The sequence below is a fragment of the Neolamprologus multifasciatus genome, chromosome 8 (assembly GCF_963576455.1).
Source record: "Neolamprologus multifasciatus chromosome 8, fNeoMul1.2, whole genome shotgun sequence".
NCBI lineage: Eukaryota > Metazoa > Chordata > Actinopteri > Cichliformes > Cichlidae > Neolamprologus > Neolamprologus multifasciatus.
In genome coordinates, this window is record NC_140446.1 from 25,110,903 (window position 1) to 25,136,251 (window position 25,349).

At 40.3% G+C, this 25,349-nt stretch overlaps 1 protein-coding gene and 1 long non-coding RNA gene across 6 annotated transcripts in view; one reads left to right on the forward strand and one right to left on the reverse strand.

Annotated features, from left to right (window-relative positions):
- Window positions 1–25,012, reverse strand: part of abcc3 (ATP-binding cassette, sub-family C (CFTR/MRP), member 3) — a 72,507-nt gene extending 47,495 nt beyond the window's left edge. For 2 of the 5 annotated variants that reach the window (XM_085170014.1, XM_085170011.1), the window contains exons 1-3: window positions 24,672–25,012; window positions 2,208–2,384; window positions 1,560–1,673 (exon numbers count right to left, since the gene is read on the reverse strand). In XM_085170014.1, coding sequence (XP_085026140.1) covers window positions 1,560–1,673; window positions 2,208–2,384; window positions 24,672–24,707 — 327 coding nt within the window. In that variant the 5' untranslated portion in view covers window positions 24,708–25,012. The remainder of the gene's footprint in view (window positions 1–1,559; window positions 1,674–2,207; window positions 2,385–24,671) is intronic. The other 3 variants (XM_085170012.1, XM_085170013.1, XM_085170010.1) reach the window with 2 other exon arrangements.
- Window positions 1–25,349, forward strand: part of LOC146513192 (uncharacterized) — a 42,047-nt gene that overhangs the window by 12,007 nt on the left and 4,691 nt on the right. The gene's annotated exons all lie outside the window — the stretch shown is intronic.

Consider the following 25,349-nt stretch of genomic DNA (forward strand, 5'->3'; position numbering starts at 1 on the left):
GACATGATGGCAAAGAGGCTTCAGTGTGAAGTCTAGGATTCATTTCATGGTCTCACAGGCACTGTGCATATCTTTTATCGATATTTTGTGTATTTTTTTGGGTGAATTGTATCAGTTCAGAGAATTTCCAATTGAAGCTGACTGTTTTAATGGCATTTTTACAGCCATCTCTATTCTCTTCTGGTGAAACGGCACTTCAAACTAATTACTCTGAACCTATAATATCAGCTCTTGTATTGTTAATCTTCTAAAGCAGGGGTGGGGGAACTCCAGGCCTCGAGGGCCGTGTCCTGCAGGTTTTAGATGTGTCCTTGATCTAACACAGCTGATTTAAATGGTTAAATTACCTCCTCAACATGTCTTGAAGGTCTCCAGAGGCCTGGTAATAAACTAATCATTTGATTCAACTGTGTTGACTCAGGGTAAGATCTGAAACCTGCAGGACACCGGCCCTCGAGGCCTGGAGTTGGACACCCCTCTTCTATTGTGTCCATGACTGCAAGTTGAAAAAAGCTGAACCATCAGAAACTCTAAAGTTCTGCTGCCAAACCCTGTACATTTATGAGTGTGGAATGATGCAACATCACCTACAGGGATTTCAAATCAAAGTAGCATATATGAGTGTGAGAAACCCTTTTCTCTTGCATAGTTTAATTTGGTTTTCTAACAACAACAAACAGGGAAGTCTTTACTGTGGCATTATGTCTTAAATGTATCAATCGGAGAAACATTTGTGCATTTGTGACCTGTGTCTTTGAAGTACAGTGATACAGGAATGTTTCCCACTTCTTGTTACTTCAGGAAATCAAACAATAAATAGCTGAAATACTGATCCTTTGGATTTCCTGACAAAGACCAAATAATTTAGCTCTGGCCCACGGACAGACATAAGCAGGAAATGGACACAGAATTACAGTTTTCCTCTTTTGTTTTATTATTCTAGACCATAACTGCACTTAAGATGATTAAAAAAAAGTTTGAGGCTTCCCGCTCCTTAAGCTCCGAGTCACATTGTTTGTCTATACAGGCTCCTCCACATCTCTGTGGACGTTTCTGTTTACACAAAACTGACTTATTTTTTTGTGCTTCATAGCCGAGTCACACTTGCTTAGAAGAAGCTAAGAGAAAGGATTTCAGCCTTTCACCCACACACAGTATTTGAGTGTGTGCATGTGAACATGGACAAAGATTCGGATCACACATTAACTGGCCACAGCTGGTTATGGGTGTGTAATGTCAGCTTCGATTTTCTGTTACAGTTATGTAGAAACACCTCTGGAGCACCGAAGGCAAGCTAACTGCCAATGTTGCTATTTCACGTTATCCATCACACGAACAGCTGCTGTCATTTTGGTAAGCCATCTGTGATATGTCTGAGTCTTTTATCACTCAGATATTAATCTCTTGGATATGTGATCTACATCAGCCTGTATTTGAATATGCAAAAAAACATTTGTATAATTCTTTAAAAAAAAAAAAAAAACCCTAAAAAAAACAAACAAACTAAAAACAAATCTATCAATGTTGCTTTCACACTGTGACTTAAAAAAAATCCTCACCATGGTCATGCCAAGCACGAGTGGGGTTACATAGTAGATGGGCGGCTGATTGCCTTCGTGCAATGTGTAGAAAAGATCTGTCCAGCACACAATCCACAGCAAAAAGCCAAATGCCTGAGAGCAAACCGAGAGACAAAGGGAGAGAAAACAAACATTGAATTATGTAAAAACAAAGAAATAAGACACAGAATTCAAAGCCATCAAAATATGAGAAGATTTCTGGCGAGTCTTGTGCTTGGTTTAGTTAGTTAGTTAGTTTGTTTATTTATACTTCAAGTTCTAGACACGCTCTGCTGGTCGAGTTAATTTGATGATATATGATCACCTGAAAATCATTTAACCATCTAAAACAGAGAAACAAAGTACTCGGTTACTAAAATTGATATACTCTAGTGCAACCTTAGTTTGCAGTACGTTACTAGAAATCAAACACATAAAAGAGGCTTTAAAAACTGCATTCATAGAACATGAAATGCTCCACTTTATACTGCGGTTATACCATATATGAGAAACAGAATTATCTTGCAAAATCTCACATATTGCAGTACCTCCCAACTAGTTTCAAACACAATAATGTGTACTATGTGACATTACTATACACTGAACTATAATAAACTAAAGTGATGAGTGTATGAAATGCTCTCTCACCGTCTTGAACCTGTTCAAAAGTGACATCATGATGTATCCTTTCTTGTTCTTCTTGAGACAGAAGATGTAGATTGGGCTGACGGCCCACAGATAGATGCACTGCACCCATGAGAGAACAGAGAGCTGAAAACACTCTGGGAGGTCAGGCCAACTGGAATTAAATGTCCGATTGGATACCTGTGGACACAAGAAAACAGCGGTTTAGTTTACATACCTACATCTCACTGAAAAACCCACAAAGCTAACACCTTGTCTAAACTGCACAAGCTGGAATCCCACCTCCACAACCCACAGAATTTAATCACACCAACTGGTTTCCTTAAGTTAAAACTCTTAGTAAACATCTTGTGAACATCTGCTCATTGCTACAAATTGGGGGGCAGGAAAACATGATGTGCTGGCCTGCAATAATATTAAATCTATACCTTCAAAGGTGACCAGTTGGTTAGCTACCTAACAGAAGAAAGTTTTGTTTCTTTGTTTGTTTTATATCTGATGTTTGAATTTAAACTACACATGATACATCCAGTGAAAGTAATCTGGCATTGTGTTGATCACTTTCCTTAATAATCAATCAATCAGTATGAGGATAAATGTCAGGATAATTTGGGTTTTTTAATAATTTCTTTGAACCGGATATTTAAAAACCCCAAATTACCATAATACTCACGATCATAATGGGTATATAGGCAAACTGCATTCAATTCAGTTTTGTTTATCTAACGCCAACAGGACTTTATTTTGTAAGGTAAATGTGCATTAATACTGTGGATAATGTTCACCTTGTCATTTTGACTTTTCATCCCACATTTTTTACTTTAAGATTAAAGCCAGTAATATCTGCCGATTGATAAATCAGTCCGCGTCTATTTTAGATGAGCCAACACTGGTGCACACACTGGACTGACGGGAAAGCAGAGTGCAGTCCACCTGCATTAGTAGCAGTGGAGGTTAAGAAACATGTACAAAGTGGGCACCATTTCCGATTATGTGTAAATATTAAAACCTTTAGCGTGACGTGTCAAAGACAGATGACTCGTTTACTTGCAGCTGAAGAACAATATCTGATTAGCCCAGAGGACATCCGGGGGAGAACGCTAAGTAAACATTCGCAGATACGCAACTCTGACAATGCAGTTATGGTGCTCCCACACGGCTGAAGGCCCACCCACAGATCGAACCAAGATAAACACAGCTGCCAGCATCTAACCACTCTTCATACCTTGCCACGCCAGTCTGCATGGCTAAGTGTGTGCTTGCGCATGTGTGTGTGGCTGTAAAATGTCCCTCTCCACTTCAGATAGTCTTAACATTGCTCAAGAGCGAGCAGTGAAACCAGTGGTTCTGTTAATCTTCTTAACGATTTCCCAGACCGTGAACGTGAGCCTTATGAACTTGTTCTTTTTAAACCTAAATTCATGAACTTCTCCCAGTGTGTGTTTGCAGTTTTTACCACACAAAAGATGTATGCACTTTAGCTCCAATAATGACAGGAAACTAAAAGAATTCTCAGACCGTGAATGTACTGTTTATCTGCAGGGTTTCTCCATTTCACAGTCCAAACAGAAATTCATTTTCTGACTCACAGGATGTTAAAGTCCAGAAGCCAAAACAATAAGCTGTATTTTACCATCTGATACACATTTACTTCAGTACATTGTCATAGAGATAATAATCTATTATGTTTAACATCAACTTTAGGAAGAAGCTGCAGCAAAACTTCAGCAAAATTATTTTACTCAGCGTGTCGGTGTAGCTCAGTGAGTGAGCAGGTGACCATATGCTACGATTGTGGCTCAAGAGTTGGCAGTTTGTCTTGTAATCGGAAGGTTGCCGGTTCGAGCCCCGGCTTGGACAGTCTCGGTCGTTGTGTCCTTGGGCAAGACACTTCACCCGTTGCCTACTGGTGGTGGTCAGAGGGCCCGGTGGCGCCAGTGTCCGGCAGCCTCGCCTCTGTCAGTGCGCCCCAGGGTGGCTGTGGCTACAGTGTAGCTGCCATCACCAGTGTGTGAATGAGTGGATGACTGAATGTAGTGTAACGCGCTTTGGGGTCCATAGGGACTAAGTAAAGCGCTATACAAATACAGGCCATTTACCATATGCTGTATGATGGGACAGCAGTAGTCCCCACTTTCCTGCCTAGCTACACTGTCTCTATCCATAAAAGGCCAAAAGAATAATCTTAAAAATAAAAAATACTTCACTCAGTGGTTAATCAATATAAACCTGAATACAAACTATTCTAAATCATGCAGGCCTACAGACAGGTCAGTGACCCGCTGTCTTTTAGGAAAAATCCAATTCCAACCAACTGGCAAGTTGCTTCCTAGCTCTTACTAGATGAAATTGGTTGTAAGAAGGCATCTGTTGGTGCATTAAAGACCGCCCTGCAAATGCATTGGTTGCTGCACACAGTCCTTTCTACTGAAAAAACATGTTTCAAAAGGTGCAGCTTTTACTTTGAAGGTAAACAAACTCCATTTCAGGTCAGCATCACATTTTTTCCTAGTTTCACAAGCGCTCTGTGGTTAGTTAGCAAATGTTTGCAAACAATCATCTTCTATGCAAGCTATAAGTGAGGTAATCTGCTAGCAATCACCAGTGTTGGGGAGTAACTGAATACATGTACCGCTGTTACGTATTTAAAATACAAAATATGAGTAACTGTATTCTGTTACAGTTACCGTTTAAAAAGGTGGTATTTAGAATACAGTTACTTTGTTGAAATAAATGGATTACACGGCGGTACTTCCCTGTTTCATATTGTCGCGGGTCAGGACTGTTTGGGTTTTGTTTGACAGCTACGTTCTGTTGTTCCAAGTAGCAGCGTTACGGTTGCCATGGTTACGGGGTGACGCTCTCTCTCTGGGTGTTTCCTGGGTGAGAGAGGCCTTTTTGTTGTTGTTGTGCTAAGCTAATAAGCAGAATGCTACAGGTATAGCTCTAAAGAATGTAGCATCATAGGCAGTGTAGTCCGTTCTGCAGGGAGAATGGACTGCCATACTCGTTATGTGTCTGTGAGCGAGGGAGGGAAAAAAAGGAAAAGTACGAGCTGTCATCGAGCAAAAACGGGAGCTGGAAGCATGTAAATATAATAATAACCACTGCAGCCAAGAAGAGAGCCTGACGAGCCCAGTTGTAAGTAAGCTATTAAGACTCGACTGTACACCGTGTTCGTGTTTTCCTCCAAAAACAATAAGTTCCTTTGGAGCAGCCTGCCGTTTTGGGGCATGTATTCTGTATTCTGTAATGGAATACATTTTAAGAGTAACCTTCCCAACACTGGCAATTGTTTTGTTTGTCTCCTTATTTATGAAGAAAGAGTCCTTTTGTGATCTGCGACGTACTTTATTCACCATGCTTGGTTAGCCGGAAAAAGAACCACCTTTAACCCTTAGCACTCATGCCCATGTTCTTTACAGATAGTGCCACCTTGTGGTATGGCATGAAACTACCTTAACTTACAGCAACAGCTGCTTATCATTACAGCAATCACAAGGAGAATTTCTGTGGAGCAACTCTGTTGTCACTGATATCACCCAGCGACAGACAGCAACCTGTAGTAACCACTTGCAAACTGCAGGGGGAAATACACTTTCTTCCCTAGTGAGTTGACGTTGCCAAGGAATCCCCAACTAGTCTCTCGCTCTGGGTCCAAAGAATCCAAAGTTCCAGATTTGCTGAAAATTTATCAAAATGTTAATACTACGAAAAGGAATCTGTTTGGGATTGTTTCTGTTTTAAACTGCTCAAAGAAGCATTTAGATAAAGGACACCTTGCTGCTCCTACAAGGACAAACAGGTAGAGGGAACATGCTGTTAAATGCTCAGTATGCACAACCTGAACCCTGCTAATAAAATAAACTAGCACTGCATGTCTAGCCTGCGGGTGTGATAGCTGACAGTGTTTTAACAAAGACCAAAGAACACTGGGTGCTAATGGCATTATATCAGCTTCAATAGTTTGGACTGGTTACACCAGTCCAAGCTCTTAACCCTGTATAACACACAAGTTGTCATTTTTAACTTCACTTTTTATGAAAATAACACAGGGAAGCTAAAGTGTGGCATGCTAATTAGTGAGAAGTGTCAACAGGTGGCTGTTGTCACCTCTGGATACAACTGTGTTAGCGCCCCTTTTCCATTTAAGCTAACCATCTCCTGTCTGGACTAATACATTTATCACACAGGCATGAGAACAGCACCAATCTTCTTCTCTAGTTCTCTGGAACAAACAACTTTTTTTTCTTTTAAATGATCCATTCAGGTTTCCCTGACACATGGAGGACTACTGCAAGCAGATGGCACTAAACATTAGGGCTGCACGATTTTGCATAAAATGAGAATCACGATTTTTTTGGCTTAGAATTGAGATCACGATTCTCTCACGATTTTCTTTTCCAATATAAATATTTATTGCACTTATTAACTGCACATCAACTTCGTAACAGTTGAGACTGAACATAAAAACAATAAATAAACATAAAAACAACAAATGTCTCACATTTTGTCGTTGCCGCAAAATGTTGTACTGCTTGAAATTCCGTCTCCACCGTTGCTCGACACTGCGTGTATAGAGCAGGTAGTGCAACAATAGAAAAATAGTTGCGGGACGGCACTGTGTAGCGTTTGTCTAGGGTGCTGATCATTTTCCTAAATCCCTCGTTTTGCACAGTGTTGATGGAGCCATATCTTTGGTCAGGTGATAAGTGATAGCCTCCGTAATTTCTTTGTTCCTGCGGGAGTTCGACGTGTATAGGGAAGCGCTGTATAAGGTTCCCGTTATTGCTGTTTAGGTGGTTGACCGGGACGGATTTTCTCCTGTCACTTTCTCGTCATCCCTGACGTGCTCTCCATTGTTTTTTCCCTGCCAATTTTAGCAGCCAGCTTCTGTATCACGTGGTATAAGGCTCCGCCCTTGTCATTTGTTGAGCAGGAAGAGTGAGCGTTTGTTTTCATGCAGATTACGTCCCGGATCAAAATGCGGTACAATCGTCGTCGTCTTTTTTTATTTTTCTTTTATTAAATCGTTGTCATTTGGAAATGAGATCGCACATAAGTATGAATCGAGATCGCGATTTGCTAACGATTAATCGTGCAGCCCTACTTTTCACCTAAATGAAGTAGTGACTTCTGCATGCTTTGCATTGCAAATGTGCACATGACACAGCAACTAATAGGTCCTCCTCTCCATTTCTCCTTTCTTCAGGTCAACCTGAGCAGCAGGACAACATATTATTTGTGTTCAGATTATAGTATGTAAAACACTGCTGGTCTCACTCAGCATGGAGCACTGCGCTGAAAGGCAAATGGTAAATGAAAAGCAGATATCGCCGCTGCAGGGTGCACACAGTGCACAGTGGAAAAAGCACTGAGTAAATACCAAGTTTAATGACTGACCATTAATTAACATCATCATCACAAATGCATTGAATACACCATAGAGCTCATATTAACATTTATTTTAAACCTTGGTGTTCTATTAAAACTAAAATCTCACTACAAAAGAATGCTGATCCTGAAAGTAAACAAACTCCCCTTCAAAAAATGTGGTTCAGAGACGGTGTCGGCTGCTGCCTATCAAAGTTATGGCCCAACTGTTTGGGTACTGTTTTTTGTAACTGTAAAAGCTGAAAATATTACAACTCTGTGTGTGAACTGATATTAAGGAAAAACAAGTTAACAAAATGTGTTTTAGAAGCCTTAAGAAACACCAGAGGCTTCTATCAAGAGATTAATGAAAGGGAAGAGACAAGCTACTTTCAACACACTGCAGCTGCTACTAAAGGCAGACTATCTAGACTTCATTCTGTTTCACAGACTTTCAAGGTCGTTGTCTCCGCACTAAAGACCTGAATGCTGAGACTTTAACAAAAGGAGAGATGTAAAGGTTCAGAGAGCAGGAGGATTTCTTTTCACAGGACTGAGATAAAATATTAGTAGAAGCAGAAGCAGACCGGAGTGATAAACTGCAAGCCAGATATTTTTCTCCCTTATGAGTCTCATCATGTGGTAATACCGATCACACTGAGCGATAAGAGCCAGGAAAGATTCAATAGCGGCATTTGACTTAAACATCCTGGTACATTGGCTTCATGGTAATCAAATCAATCTGATTTATACAGAAGCTGCTCTCTGACTCATCAGGAAACGTGTTATCTTTGACTAAAACCACAAAGAAGAAAATTGTGTCACTCTGCATGTCAATCACGCTCGTTAATCAGAACTCATTAGCTGATGAGAATATCCTGCTTAATTCTATTTTCTTAATCTTAGAATTACTAAATCTGATTTAGTGATCAGTTTGACCCAAAACAAGTGGATGAGACCATAAACCAGGGGTCTCTGGCTTAAATGAGCTGTGGGCCACTGCTGGCACTGTCATCTCATTTCAGGGCACTTTGCTGTTCAAGTAGTACAAAAAAATAAACAAAGAAAACACAAATATTTCAGAAAATTTAGTGTTTTGTTTGTTTTTTAAATTTCAAATATTGTCTAAGAAGACAAAACTGCAAATGCAAACACAATTTCCCCCTCACTCTTAACTTAGAGCTGGGCGATAGAACGATAACGATATGTATTGCGAAATAACTTAAAAAAAAATTAAATTAAATTAAATTAAACTATTGCGATAGGCCTCACCGCTCTTGTCCTTTTAAAAAAACAAAAAGAACAGCCAATCCAAATTAAGTAGCACAGAGCCGAACCAATCACAGCCGCAGCGTCACGTCACGTGACTTGTTACGTACAGCACAAGTGCCAAGCCGCACATGTGTATTTGTTTTGGGAAGCAGCCAGCCCGGTAATGGAGGAAATGAGTGTGCCGACTAGAGAAAAATCAACCGAGAGCGTGACCGAAGGTTACCGAAGAGAAAACCGATGATGGCTCCGGAAGAGCCATAGAAGTTCCGTAGTGTGAAGGTATTTCGGCTATTTCAAGTCTGACAAAAAACAGAGTAGCGCGCACTGTAAATTGTGCCGAAAGCAAGTCTGGAAATACAATAAAGCGGTGCATGCTCAATCTCTGACTGGAAGCGCTAATTCGTCATTCGGCTTTTGTCAGACTAAAGTAACTGTTAAAACTGTTTGAAAAGCTAAGCTGTACAACAAGGAGAGATTGAGAATTTCCTTTTAGTTCTCAGTTTATTTGATATTGACAAAAGTTAGTCAATTTTGTTCTTCTGTAAAACAAACTAAGATTTATTTTTAGAATTAATATTTTGTTTCTAAGTGGAATTGACAATTTAGTCTGTTTTGTTTGTTCTATTTTGAAACTTAAACGCTTTAGCGGCTGCCTTTTGTGTAGTTTGCAATATTTGCCTTTATTTATCTGAAAAAGTCTCATGTTCCTTAAGTACATCTACCCTGTTGAACTTATTATGGGAAATAAATATTTCAATCAAAACAAGCTGCTGATTATTTCACATTTTACTTGTGAGCAACGGCACATTTAAATCTTACAAATATAGTTATTTGGCTTATATCGTGATATATATCGTTATCGCCTGAAATGAAAAAAACATATCGTGATATGAAAAAATCTCATATCGCCCAGCTCTACTCTTAACTAACTGAAGCCTTTCATTGAACTACCAAATAAACAAATTGGTCGTCTCTTTCTGGCCACACACGTGGCAGCACTTCTGCTATAAATTTGTTCGTATTTACCAAAGTAAAAATGCAGACTTAAGTGTACACATTAGTTTCTGACTGACAGTGAAAACTGTTTTCTCTACAAAGAACTCTCTAACTGAACTAACACAGCCAATCCCTCCACATGTCTGTGCTCCCAACATGCTTGTTGCCTCCATATTAAATATTTTGTTGCTTTTTAAAGAACTTACTTTAACATTGCACTCAACAACGAACAAATCCTTCCTAAAAAAAAACTTCAAGGGCCAAATTGCATTTTATTTCTTCAGGTCAATGTATGAGCCTCAAGTAGGGGTGACGTGGCCACAAGTTTGGCCGCTGCCACAAACTGATCAACAACATCAGAAGACACTGCAACGAGTAACAAGATCCTGGTGGCCATTAAAAGAATGCAGGTTTAAGTCACTTCACGCTGGCTTCCTTTCTAACACTAGTATAGAACAGACTGGATAAGACAGTATTCATGCCATATTAACATGAACAAATAAACAAAGTAAAAATACTAAACCACAATAATAAACATTCTAATTAAAAGGTCTTTTAACAAAAATTTTAGCCCCCTCTCGTCTTTTTTCCTTGAACTTTTGATGTTGTAAAATCAAAACACCCTGTGAATCCAAATAAATCATTTGCAGAATATCAGATGAAGCTTTATATTTGAAATTATGGAGCAATATAAAAGATCACTTCAAATACAACGAGCGATGCAGCTTACAGTAGTACAAAATCTCTACTGTACATGCTGGCAGTTTGACTTTTAATACAACCAGTGAGTCAGAGCTGCTCTTTGGCTCGCTGAGACTCGCTGTCTAATTTGTTTAGACTTGCTGCAACGTGTGCTTTTAAGATGACTCAGTATGGTGACAGTCATTCTATTGCATACCCCCATCGGCCCCCCAACCTTTCAGTGATTTAATGAGACAAGCACATGTCAGCAACCTCAAAACTGAAAATCTCAGGACTGCGACTTAAATATCCGAGTCACAAAATCACTGAAGTGAAGCTTTTCGATACATTTCACATCACTAAATGATTAAGGCCTTTACTAAAAAAAAATAAATAAATAAATACTTCACTGTCGCCATGTCAAAATCAATTTGATAATTTTTACTGTCAAAACTTGAGGTGATTTATAAACGGTTTATATTGCAACTGATTTGAGACTAAAATGAAAAATGAAAAGATTTCAAATGAACATCACCTGAAGTGACACTGAAAATAGACACTGTTGGTAAATTATAGATCGACAGTAAATTAAACTGTTAGCTGTAAACTGATAACAGAAGTGGGAAAAGCACACACGTGTGCCTCTTCTAGCAGAATCAGATACTTGCATTAAAAAACATTCAGCTAAAAGTTGAAACTACCGATTCAACTTCTTCACTCAAGTTAAACTGAAAAGCTTATTTTTGCCAAACTGATTAAACCTCATGTCATAATCAAATAGTATCAATACAAGGAATAACAATTTTATGCAAAATTGTACATCTAATCCACTTAGTTTGACCAGAGAAAATCCGCTCTGTTTGCTTCTGACTACACTGTAGGAGGGTGAGTGGTGACTGTGCACCACTACCACCAATCTGAAGGTGTGAAAAATGAGTGGTGGTGCAGCATGGGGTCACAACGATAATGATTTCTATTGTGAGAAGCAGCTTTTCTGCACAGGTTGTGATCAGCTGATGCGCGCTGCTGCTCTTTGTGGATTTAATCATTAGAATTTAACAAGATACAAGCAGATGTTACACAAGCCATCATGTCGAATTTCCCATCCTGAGACAGTATAAAGCTACTGTGTGTTCAGTCAGTGAATCGACATCATCAGCTTAACTGAACATGAGCGCTGTGGAATCATGAACACAACCTATGGATAGTTTGGCTCTTACCAAACTACTTTAATCCCCGAGTTATATATCATACACACGTTACATACTACATTCTGACTTTGTGATCATTAACACAAACTCTAATTTTGTAATAAAACGTTTTTATTGTTGATTAGCAAACTTAAGCTCATTCTCATGATGTCTAATATTACAGGATCTTAAACTTACCTTGAAGTTAGCTTCATCTATTGTAACTCTTCACCAAAAGTGAGTTAACTGCCTTTACTTTACTAAAGCGAAATACATACTTATAATACATAAATAGTTACCATTTAATTTTCTGTAACCATTTACGATCTAATAGTTTTGTTTTCTTTTAATTAACGCACCTTTCGCTCATTCAGGTGTCCAGAGATTTAATATCAAAGGTTTCTAGGACCTTTGATCAACACATCAACTGAAGATAAACTCAAGAAAATAGCAAAAATGAATATGGGAAAAAGAAAAAGAAAAAGCAGGACACAGACCACCATCTCTAGGTTTGGAGTCTTGTGATTTTTCCACTAGCATCCCACCTGCCTTTTTGCATACTTGCAAACATAAGAACATCTATAAATATTATTTAGGTAAAGTATTTGTTCTTTTAAATCATCCACTGAAACTGTTAACAGTCAAAACTATTAACTAAAGCTAAATGAGCTATCAGTTCACCATTTAATAATGACGATGGTGATTATAAAGTGCTATCACTGAGCTGTTAGGTCAGTTTATTCAATAAAACACTTTTCTAAGAGTGGAATGCTGAACAGCTTAAGAAGTAATGGAGCAGAGCCACAGGTGGTGTCTAATTTGCTCCTCACATACAAGGTCTTAAATAATCGGGCCCCATCTTATCTTAATGACCTTGTAGTACCATATCACCCTATTAGAGCACTTCGCTCTCGCTCTGCAGGCCTACTTGTTGTTCCTAGAGTATTTAAAAGTAGAATGGGAGGGAGAGCCTTCAGTTTTCAGGCCCCTCTTCTGTGGAACCAGCTTCCAGTTTGGATTCGGGAGACAGACACTATCTCTACTTTTAAGATTAGGCTTAAAACTTTCCTTTTTGCTAAAGCATATAGTTAGGGCTGGACCAGGTGACCCTGGATCCTCCCTTAGTTATGCTGCAATAGACGTAGGCTGCCGGGGGATTCCCATGATGCATTGAGTTTTTCCTTTCCAGTCACCTTTCTCACTCACTATGTATTAACAGACCTCTCTGCATTGAATCATATCTGTTATTAATCTCTGTCTCTCTTCCACAGCATGTCTTTATCCTGTCTTCCTTCTCTCACCCCAACCGGTCGCAGCAGATGGCCCCGCCCCTCCCTGAGCCTGGTTCTGCCGGAGGTTTCTTCCTGTTAAAAGGGAGTTTTTCCTTCCCACTGTCGCCAAAGTGCTTGCTCATAGGGGGTCATGTGATTGTTGGGTTTTTCTCTGTATCTATGAAGCGCCTTGAGGCGACTTTTGTTGTGATTTGGCGCTATATAAATAAAATTGAATTGAATTAATTTTTTTAATTCATCCTTTTTAATCCTGGTGCTTACAGTACATGTTATGCTAGTAGCAAATAACTGAATATGCCTACTTCCTAACTCCACATTCCCAGATGTTTTTCCATTTTCCCCATGTGTATTATTTAACCAATGACATCATTTGAACACATTTATGAAAATGGTGAATCTCATTTACTATATACATGCAGTGTTTTGGTTTATGGTTTAGTGTTCATTTGATTTTCAGAAGCATAAAATTATCAACAAGCCTGATCAGGTAACTTACAGTGATACACAGAATACAATTATCTACAGCAAAAAAAAAAAAGATCAAGCCTCTGGCACACTCGTCTTCTAAGTACCTGTAGCAACATGCCCAAAGCAATGCAATCATATGATTTGTTTTGGCACAGTCTAACTTTCTTACGCAACCACATGCGTTTAAGATCCAGCCTTCAATTTTACAATGAATTTTAATCCTTAGACTGCTTTTTATCAGCAAAGCGGTGCATGCTCATCTCCTTATGGAAATCTTGGACATCTGTACCTGTAAAACTGTCGTTTGCATAGCTTAGCACAAAGACTGGACTTAGCCTGGCTTATTTCAGTTTAGTTTTCATACTGTATGAGTATGAAAAAATGAGTTACCAAATGGTAACCGGTGAGTTTTAAATGCATTAGGCCCATTTTGATGTGGTGGTAATTCTGATCAAGCACTCTGCATGTTTTCCTGTGGTTATGAAACTGCACTTCAGATGTGTATGAACAGTTTGGTACACTTTGCCTTGGAGAGACAAAATTGCACTCTGTACAGCAAATGCATTAGGCCTGTTTTACTAACCTCATTTTGTTGCTAATGACTGTAAATATAATGTTGTGGCTCTAGTTTCATACTTTAATTACATGTGGTTTAATACAATTCAATACTCTATACCAGAGTACTGAAAGCCATAGCAAGGGAATTACTCAGTACTGAGACACTGCAACTGTTGTGCAGAGGAATTGTATTAACTTGTACCAGCTTCTATTATAGTGTCTGTCTTAATAAATGAATTACCATCAACCAACACAGTTTAGTCAGGCTTATGCTTTCTAGTGTATCTAGAGCTTTGAGAAAATCAACAGGCTCTCCATCTGTTCTCTGTTACACTGAAAAGCTGTCCAGCGGTATGAATGGGAGGCTGACGACAGTAAAGACTGCAGGGGCACAGGAACTGCTGCTGGCTGTGTTTGCTTACACCGACGCATGGAAAACATTAGCATTTTACCCATGGATCTTCGGTCTGTATAGTGGGCATTGCTGAAATAACTTAAATGCAGACTACAGTATAGATTTTCATATTAGGAGCAGATAAAAGATGATACTTTACAGATCTGTTGCGTAACTTGGGGGGCAAAAGGCCTTAAAGAAGATACAGCAAACCGTAGAGATAAATCAGACCAGCTGGCTGAGAGAAAACTGAAAACATGAAGAAGTCTGAACTGCAGAAAGAATGCCGTTACACTTTAAACCCACAACGTTATGGGTTCACGCAGAGAACCACATTTATTAAAACATGGTGTAACCTCCCTTACTCATTCAGAGCTGTTAATCAAGACATGTCACAACAGTCTCGATTACGAGCTTTTGCTGACTTAGCAGTCTCTCGGTTCAGGAAGTAGACACTGCATCGGGGGAATTTTTACTAGGGCATCATTACTTCTCCATGCCAGAGTGGACAGATATAAACTGACATTAAAATACCGGAACTCATAATACACAAGTAACTATGTTTTTTTTCCTACAACGAAAAAGCAGAATTTATTTTATTTTATTTATTTAGTTATTTATTTTTAGAAAGAGGGGCAATACATATTAATGAACATTTTAACAAATGTAAATATGCCAGATTATAGCCTTGGTCTAATTTCCATCTGCAGACCCTCTGGCTGGTTGGTGTTAAACACAATTTAGTAAAAACATACAGAGACACTATTTACAGGTCATGTGACAAGGACAAAAACAGTCATCACATTATACTAGAACAAACAATGACAAGGAGAGTGGACACAGAGGACAGTATAGATAACAATAACGGAAACACATCAATTATATTGCACAAACCCCAGTATTGTACATGCCCTGACTGTCGTGATATTGCGTTCACCCATTGCACTAACAGTTGTTTCCCTTTTTGTAATACACTAACTCTTTTTCCCGTCCAATATAAAGCATGATTATTAAACATGATCACATGTTTGTGTGTCCCTCAGCCGCCCTTTTAAGTGACTCTTAAAGATGGGTAGACTTGTACTTTCCCTCACTGACAGTGGAAGACTATTCCAGAAGCTCACTCCCTGATATGACAGAGCATCTGTGAAAAGGTGGTCCGCCTGAATGTCAATTCACAATCACCTCTAACAGTGGCTCGAGTCAGTCAAGACCTGGCAACACTGCTGGACTTTTAAGGAATTTAAAAAAAAATCAGACTTCAAATAGCAACAAGCAACTTCCACTCCATTGGGCACCACTGTCACAAAGTTTAGATCAATTTCTATTGTACAGCAACTACTTGAGGAGGGATGATTAGTTTGGAGCAAATCGACTAAGGATAACATATTTCCTCAGACTAATCCAAAAGTAAAAAAGGCACAAATGTGCTGTCACATAGACTTTGGCAATATAGCTAGGAGGCCCTCATGTGTTACCACAGGGCTACGTCCATCCAATCATCCAACCTCTACCGCTTGTCTGGGTCCATGTCACTGGGACAGCAGTCGAAACAGATGCCCAGACCTCTCTCCTTGGCCATCTCCACCAGCCCTTCCAGGTAAAGATGTTCCCAAGCTTGCCGAGAGATGCCATTTCTCCACTGTGTCTGCCCCGTCTCCCAATTGCGACATGCCTAAAACACCTCAACAAGGAGGAGTAGTAGCTCCACTCTCAGCCTCTCCTGAATGGCCGAGTGCTTCACGCTATCTTTAAAGGAGAGGCCACCCACCCTTTAAAGAGTGGGCGATCTCATACAATATATGACCCCAATCTGTCAATCTCCCAGTCCACTGTGGCTGAGATACTTAAACTCTTTCGTCCTGAGGCTTCCTAACCTGGAGCAGGCACACCAATGTCAACAACAAGCTATGAGGTAAAACAGAAGTCTTTCTTTTGTCTGTGCAACTGGTGGCAGACAGATCTGCACAGCGAACCTGAAGGGGTTGCAGGCTGATCTAAAGATTGCAGTTATAAGGTGATTAAATATTAATAGGATGTCATTTTAAACTGTTGGTTACTACTGTTAAGATGGTCAGCTGCTATATAGCTATAAAAGGCTGCCAAATGAGATGGAGGATAGAAAGCATAAAGGCCAATACTTTACTTTTATGGATAATGAAGAATAATTAATGTAAAAATGAATGAAGAACAAATGTGTACAGTAAGTTTGTCTTGCCAAGACACACTGAACGCACCAAGCACATCTGCAGACTCATCACCTCATCAGTACTCTCACTTCCCTGCAGCGTGTGACAAGGGTTTAAAATCTCAAAAACCGCTACGCATTCGACGTCTACAGTTTAATACCAACTTTCCCACCAAATGCTTTTCCAATACAGGAACTTCCTCTTTTTCGATTTCAATTCAGCTTCAGCCACGTAGTACCCAACCTCTGCCTAAGAGCAGCACGTAAGACAAACTATTCCAGCCTTACACAACAGCTTACACTACACTTTAAAGTCTTTGAGAAGACGACGCTCAGCTCCTCCTGCACGGCTGATCTTCCCCACGGCACTCAACTGTAATCCAAGCTGCTGCTGACAGTTTGAATTGTTGGTATATAAGGCTGCTGATAAATAGGCTTTGGATCAGTCTGGTAATGTGTGCGCTGCATACCATGCATTCTGTCTGACTGTGCTACGCCCTCCTGTATGAGTATGGGTTACAATAAGTGGGTATTTCTTCATTCTGGCCGAATACACATCAGGGTGACATTAGTGTAATAACCTTTACATGCACATTTAAACCTGCCCAACCTCAGCTTTGATGCATACTTTAATAAAACTGACAGAGGTTTTAATAAAGTGCTGTGAGGCAGAAAAGTTCTTCAAACTTAATCAGTTATTGTTGCCACTGCTGAACATGTTCTGGCATTTTCTTTTATTTAAATATACTTTGAACTCGGGGAAACTGCAGAGTTGCTCACACACACACTCTGTACCCTTCACTTGGGCGCTGCAAGAACACTCACACTTGAAAACATCCAGTCGCTGATAACCACCTAGCTCCAGTCCTTTTGGACGTCTGGTCAGGTCATTGTTGTTGATCGTAGCTCAAGAGTTGGCAGTTCGCCTTGTAATCGGAAGGTTGCCGGTTCGAGCCCCGGCTCCGACAGTCTCGGTCGTTGTGTCCTTGGGCAAGACACTTCACCCGTTGCCTACTGGTGGTGGTCAGAGGGCCCAGTGGCGCCAGTGTCCGGCAGCCTCGCCTCTGTCAGTGCGCCCCAGGGTGGCTGTGGCTACAATGTAGCTTGCCATCACCAATGCGTGTGTGAATGGGTGGATGACTGGATATGTAAAGCGCTTTGGGGTCCTTAGGAACTAGTGAAGCGCTATATAAATACAGGCCATCTACCATTGTTGTGGTGGTCCCTGAAATTAATTCAGCTGCTTCTCTGGAAATTCACCATCCACCACTGTGCTACCGTATCCTTTAGCACAGCGGTCTCCAACCTTTTTTGCGCCACGGACCGGTTTATGCCCGACAATATTTTCATGGACCGGCCTTTAAGGTGTCGCAGATAAATACAACAAAATAAAACTAGTACCGGTACCGAAAAAAAAGAAAATTTATTCATAACACACGTGAAAAGACCCAGGAAAACCGAGTAAACAATAAAAACGATAACAAAATAACGCTGAAAACCGATAAAAACCCTGAAAACCATACATTTCACACCTGAACCTCAACTCTCGCGGCCTGGTACCAAACGACTCACGGACCGGGACCGGTCCGAGGCCCGGGGATTGGGGACCGCTGTTTTAGCAGATCATCTGCCACCATCTAACCCTACCCTTAGCATCCTCCTCCATCACACTATCCCTCCTCGTGTCCTCCTTTGCTATATCCATGAATCTTTCTGTCCTCTTCCTCCTTTCCAGTCTAGCAGCTCCCTCATCTCAGCCTCGCCTTTCAAAGTTTGTCCCCAGTCTGCTCAACCTGAGCCGTCCCTCTGATGTCCTCATTTACAATCCTGCCTCTCATGGTCACTCCCAACGCTGGCTTTTAACAAATAACTTAATCATGAAGATGGCATACTTAGCTTAAATGGCTTAATGGACATTTTCTAATCAATATGTTCAATTCCAATTATCTTTCAAGTAATCAGTTCAAAAGCTTTTTTCTTATTAGCAGCCAATATAGTGAATACTGGAATGCATCTATTTTACTTTAAACAGAAACATACAGTTATTATCTATATTTCTTTTTTATGTGTACCCAAAAAGCATTTTCCACATTCAAACTTCAAACACTGTTGAGAAAAGTTCAGGAAAATTCTGCAGTCCTCTTTTCTCTATTCTAGTAGAAATAAGGAGACAGTCTGTGTCAGAGCTTCCAGAAATACTCCATTTGGTTTAAGTGTTTAGGCCGGGGTTGAGCATGAAGAAGCATCACACAACTAGACAGAACTCGACAGTTAGCAGCTGTATTCTCACCATCATAGACAACACAGACTTTGTACAAGGGTACAAGGGAGGTTATCAAAACAGTACGTAACACACAGTATTGGGGAGTAACGGAATACATGTACCGCTGTTACGTATTTAAAATACAAAATATGAGTAACTGTATTCCGTTACAGTTACCGTTTAAAAGGTGGTATTTAGAATACAGTTACTTTGTTGAAATAAATGGATTACACGGCGGTACTTCCCTGTTTCATATTGTGGCGGGTCAGGCCTGTTTGGGTTTTGTTTTGACAGCTACGTTCTGCTGTTCCAGGCGGCAGCGTTACGGTTGCCATGGTTACAGGGTGACGCTCTCTCTCTGCGTGTTTCCTGGGTGAGAGAGGCCTTTTTGTTGTTGTTGTGCTAAGCTAATAGGCAGAATGCTACCGGTATAGCTCTAAAGAATGTAGCATCATAGGCAGTGTAGTCCGTGCTGCAGGGAGAATGGACTGCCATACCCGTTATGTGTCTGTGAGCGAGGGAGGGAGAAAAAGGAAAAGTACGAGCTGTCATCGAGCAAAAACGGGAGCTGGAAGCATGTAAATATAATAATAACCACTGCAGCCAAGAAGAGTGCCTGACGAGCCCAGTTGTAAGTAAGCTATTAAGACTCGACTGTACACCGTGTTCGTGTTTCCTCCGAAAACAATAAGTTCTGTTGGAGCAGCCTTTCAACGCCTCTCTCTGTCTCTCGCAAGCAAAGTTGACCCAGACAACAAAGTAAAGCTAGTTTTCGGCTACGAGCCGACACAGAACCCACCGTATTAGTCAGAGGTCCCTTTACTACGGTTCGGAGCCGCGGACCTTCAGTAACAGTAATAAATCACAGCAATAGTACATTCATGTAGTTGTAAACAGCATGATAATATATTAAGTAATCCAAAGTATTCAGAATACGTTACTCTCATCGAGTAACGTAACGGAATACGTTACAGAATACATTTCGGGGCATGTATTCTGTATTCTGTAATGGAATACATTTTAAAAGTAACCTTCCCAACACTGGTAACACATTATATTCATCAAAGTGTTTAGAATTTCCTGTAAATACATCTATATAAAACATTTCTCCCTTTATAAAAAAAAGACGTGATTTTCATTTTTTATTTCGCATGACACAGTTCACAGCAAGTCGATGATGAAGATTTGCAGGTGGTAGCAAACTGCTGAGTCCAGTGCTGAGACTGAACTTTCAACATCAACTTTGAAACCAACAGGGAAGTCTTTAAAAAGCTCAGAAGAACTAAAATTTGCAATCTAATGAGAACTTGATCCATAAAGGAAGATTATGTGGGGAAGCCCCCAAAAAGCAGCTGTCAGATGATTTTATGGAGACAGTTCTGGCAGATGGTGCGCAGGGCTGGCATGTGCAAAACAATTTGCATGTCTTTTGAGCCTTTTTGTACTGCTCGGTCACTGCAAAGCCAAACCAATAAGACTGGAACCACCTATGTCACATGACAGTGTTTCAAACATTGGCTCAACATTGGTATTAGCCGATATCTGTATTGGTTGACATCGGCTTTCCTGGTCGATATCAAATCATTGGTATTTCACAGTCTGCAAACGCTCCAATAACTATTTAATTGTTTCAGTCAACAATAATTTTCTGGGCCTTTTTTTTTTAAATGCATTTTTCTTTACACTTTGAAACTGTTAAAACTTTCGTGAAAAACTGTAAAAGATATTTTGATGATTATTTAATATTATACACTAAATGACTCATTTAGAAACCCATATGGCATTATCAAACAGTTGGATTGTGGCCCTTTTATTAAACACAACCTTTTTTTGTCTTTATAAATATTCAGAAACCAGAGTCACAAAATTAAAACTCACCACAGAACACAGAGCACATTTTCTCTAATGTGGCTTCACGCTGATTTACCACAGAGGTAGCAGCATTACAGACAGCCTACCCAGTGTCACACTGACACAAATGTTAAATACGGGGGCGGCTTGTCTATAGACTCTTATATGCTTCATGATAGAAGTAAACAGGTCAGAACCAAACATCAAAGCCAGCTGTTTTACCATCCAAATCTTGTCAGTGTGAGGTTTCAAAGCAAAAGATTCCCCTGCATAGTACTTCAAAAACCCCTTTTATAAATGCTGAGTACACGCTCATTCACACAAAGGCTAATTCATAAATCACCCGACAAGGAAATGAGCAGTGCAAACGCTGATTTTACTACAGCCATGTTTGAGCAATCATTTAAAGGGGAAATATGCACACTACACCTTTTGCAAACAGTGAGGGAACAAATAAAGCCCTCTCCCATGTGCTAAGGGGCATACACTCAGGATATTAAAGGGACAACTAGTGACCATGGACGACAATGACGTTCGATGACTTGGAGTGACGACAGGCAAAATAACCTTTAGTAATAACTGGTGAACTATTACCAACTTTAAAGTTAATGATTGAAATGACCATCGGTGGAATGGAAGGATCCCACATGGTGACAAATTATAAGGCTGCCTACAGGAGCACATCTACAAGCGAATCGCTTTATATGTGAACGGCAGCTTTAGTAGTTAACCTGACTTGCACTGTGCAAGGGGATTACAGCTGCCATCGGTCTGTTTAAAGCGGACAGCAGCAAATAGGATAGGCAAATAGGCCTCAAGAGCAAGCCGGCACTTAATGTAAGATCCAACCAGATGCAGGTCAGCGGCACAGTTTGGTTCATATTCTGGTTTCTTTTGTGATAAAACCTTCCTAAACTTCAAAAGATTCCACAGAAAAATTTAAATAAAGCCAAATAATCGGTGTCTTTGTACATTCAGGTGGTAAATAAGAGCTTCCTATCAACAACTGATTAAAAAAAAATTAAAAATTAAAAAAAATATTTTACAATTGAAGACACTTATTGACTAATTCTGTACAATCACTAACTGTCATGGTCCTGGGTCATTTTGACCGAGTGTTCTCAGTTTTCCTGTGGTTTTGTATTTTGTTCCTTGTTGTTCCGTGTTGTGTCGTCCCTCTAGGTTGTGTGCATTTCCCGTGTCTTCCCAGTTTCTCCCAGTATAGTTTTGTATGTCTTCTTATGTTCCTGTTAATAAAGACCTGCCTTTGAGTTCACCCCCGTGTGTCTAGAGCCGTGCATTTGGGTCCTCTCTTGCTTTCACACAGCCGCCGCATGACGCTAACTAGTTCAGTCTCAGTGAACTACACCAAACTCAGATTTAAAGCTTTAACACAAATAAAGGCGAACTTTTCTTTTTGTAAGGTCGCTTAACTTTGAATATTTTGCAGCATCCAGGTGCTAAACGCTGAGAATGGCCGTTTCAAGCCAAAATTTGATATTTGATATTCACTTGGAGCTCATTGTGTGAGATTCAAAAATTCTGGATTTTATTCTTTTTAAAATTAGTTTTCATTATCTTTGGTCTGTGGTCATCTTTGGCTTTCTCTAGCTTCCTTTGTGTGCATATCGCACCTAGTGTAACTACACTTGACTTGATTCACCGGTCCAGCACCTGCTGGTTAACAAGCTTCTTCGCTTTGTGCTGTTTAGCAGTTGCTGGCACACATCCATACTAAACAGCCAGACACCCCGCCAAAAGCGAACAAACAAAAAGAATCATTTTTATCTGAATGGGTCAGATCGATGTTTATATGCGCAACTGTTGGTCATCAATACACAATTTGTAGCTAAACCATGAAATTAAAGCCTTAAGAAGCTATTCGTTTAATGCTTTACAATATGGCTGCAAAATATTCAAATTAAAACAGCACATTGTAAATGGTCTTTCAACCACAGGAAGCCAGGCAGGCCATAACTATGAAGTACATGTGGACAAAAAGCATCCAGGCAAATCTAGTGTTAGCGACTGAGCGTGGCTGTTGGTTACCTTGCAATGTGGTCATTTTGGAATCTGCATTCTGCAGTGAAGTGACCATTGTAACCTCCATGAGAGCAGCATATACACGTTCTACTCTCTTACCGTCACCCACCCTGGGAAATACTCATTTGCCGCAATGTCACTTCTTTAAAACAGACTTCCCCAAACAGAGACAGTCATAGTAGTCAAAGCTAAATGATGACACTCTGTAGGCGGTGTTTGCATTCTCACAGAGGTGGGAAGTAACAAAGTACAAATACTAATAATCAGATTTTCAAAACAAGACTCAATACTTTTGGTTTAATTTGAGGGGAGTTTTTTTTGTCATGTCACTGCAGGCCTTCAAACATTAAACCGATTTAAGCCTGAACCGTAACACATGAAAGGCAATCCTGTTCATGTGTTGATCACCAAGGGATGTGGCATAAAACACTGTGTGCCATAGTCAGAGGTTAAAGTGTATTAAGTGTAGTATTTTTTTTGGCACAACACTGGACCAAACTATGCGCGGAAATACTCTTTTGTACAGGATAAACAGGTTAGTTTGCTGTACTGTGATGGATCAGTGCGTGACTGGTGCGCGGCAGCGGTGGTTCCATGATCAGAGTTAGGTTACATCAAGTGTAGCAGAGGAGAATCTGAAGTTAAGCTGATGATGCTGAGAATTATTGGGTATAAAGACATTATAAACAGTGTACTGTCAGTGTAGACGATGGAAATCAACCAAGACAGCTCATGAAACATTTGCTTAATTCAGGCGTGTAAACCCACAGCTGATCACAGCCTGTACACTAAGAAAATCTACCGAAGCTCTCAATAGAAATTATTGAGAGTTGTGATTCTTTTCCTCACACTGAGCCACTACAACAGATTTATTGAAACTGCTTTAACCTCTTCTCTATGCATTTTCCTGTTAAGAGGCAAAGGCCCCACTTTTTTATAACATTTCCTTCTTTTTCTCTGTTCGTGTTACACTTACTGATTCAAACTGAGTATATTTATTAGAATTAAAATTCAGGCAACTATTAATATAACACAAGGTTCAATTAGCTTTGTGTACAAATAGTTGGAAAAAATATTCTTTAAGGAGCTACTTTTATTTTCTTATTTTGTGTACATTTCAGAACTTGTACTTTTTCTTGAGTAAAGAAGATGAATCATTATTTCTACTTTTACTAGAGTATTTTTTTAACAGTACCTGTACTTCTACAGAATGTCTGTACTTCTGCCCCTCCGCATTCTCAACATTAAAGCGGGGAAAATGAAACTGAACCGTGTTTACATTAGGAGCTGCTATCATGTTTTATGGCATTAAACCTGCAAGTATAAGACAAACGAGCATGACCTCAGTTTCCTCAGTGTCGCATCATCAACAGCAGAAGGGGAAAAAACAGAGTCACCAAAATATTCCCAGTGGGAAAATGATTAGTGCTGATGCTTAACTGTGAGTTTATCCCTCCTTTATTCCCAGTGGGGCTAATGTAGCAAGCTATTTAGCAGCTCTTGCCCATTCGATCATCTTGCTACTGTTTATGGACTGTTAGAGAAGTTTAAAGACCCCGACATGTCTAAGGAGTGCCGCAAGAGCCATTAAACAGAGGTTGACAGGTACTTATCCAATGAGGTGTTCTTTTGCACTAGTGACCGACTTCTCTAAACCGAAAACACGCAGTTCGCCGTGTCATTAACTGTGAGCTTATTAACCCAGTAAATGCTATTAGGTGGGAAAAAGCTTATTTATAGACAGCTGCGACGGAAAGAAAACAGGAGCAGCCGGTGACATAACACTGTTCAAAACCACCTGGTAGTGAACGAACTATACACCGGGGTAGGGGAGTATTCTGCAGTATACCCCGCTGTTCGTGACAAACCACCGAGCGCAGAAGGGGAAGGGAACTCACCCAGAAGGGAAGCTTTGGTCCGCACAACCGCTCCATCTCGGTCACCACCGGAGAGCTCTGCGTGCACCTTCTACAGGTCGAGCTCTTTGTAGCCAAACGACCAGCTTTCCTGTTCCTTCTCGTAACTGGACGCCCTCTAACCGTCACATGCCACACATACGAGTGCACTGTAGCGGAGTTGGTTCGGGTGTCTGTATCGCGCTCCCCTCTCTTCACAGCGTGGACCGACTCGCGCAGTTACTGCTCTGGTACTTCCGCACTGCCACGAGAGAAGTCATCCAGAGTCAGCTCAAGAAGTAGTTCGCTGGAGGTTTTAGTGACAGTAAAAGGTTGGACATATTGCGGAGCTCCACCCCTTTTGCTGCTCTCTGTCTCACTTTTACCTTGCACGGTCAACATGACTCGACAGTATTGAATAATGCTTAGCTTCCGAGTCAGATCATTAGGGTTTACACGCGATAACAGTTTGTAGTTATGGTTTTAAAAAAAAGGCTTTGACTTAGATTTTTTTGTGGCCAGGATAAGAGGGTTGCTCACATTATCTTCACTGAGATCATATTGTGAAGTGCTCCAGACTGGTCCCGCATTCATTCTGCAGCATGACAACCACTAGAAAACATGCAGCAAGAGTCATAAAAATCTTATCCCGCAACAGATGGTATGGCCCACACAGAGCTT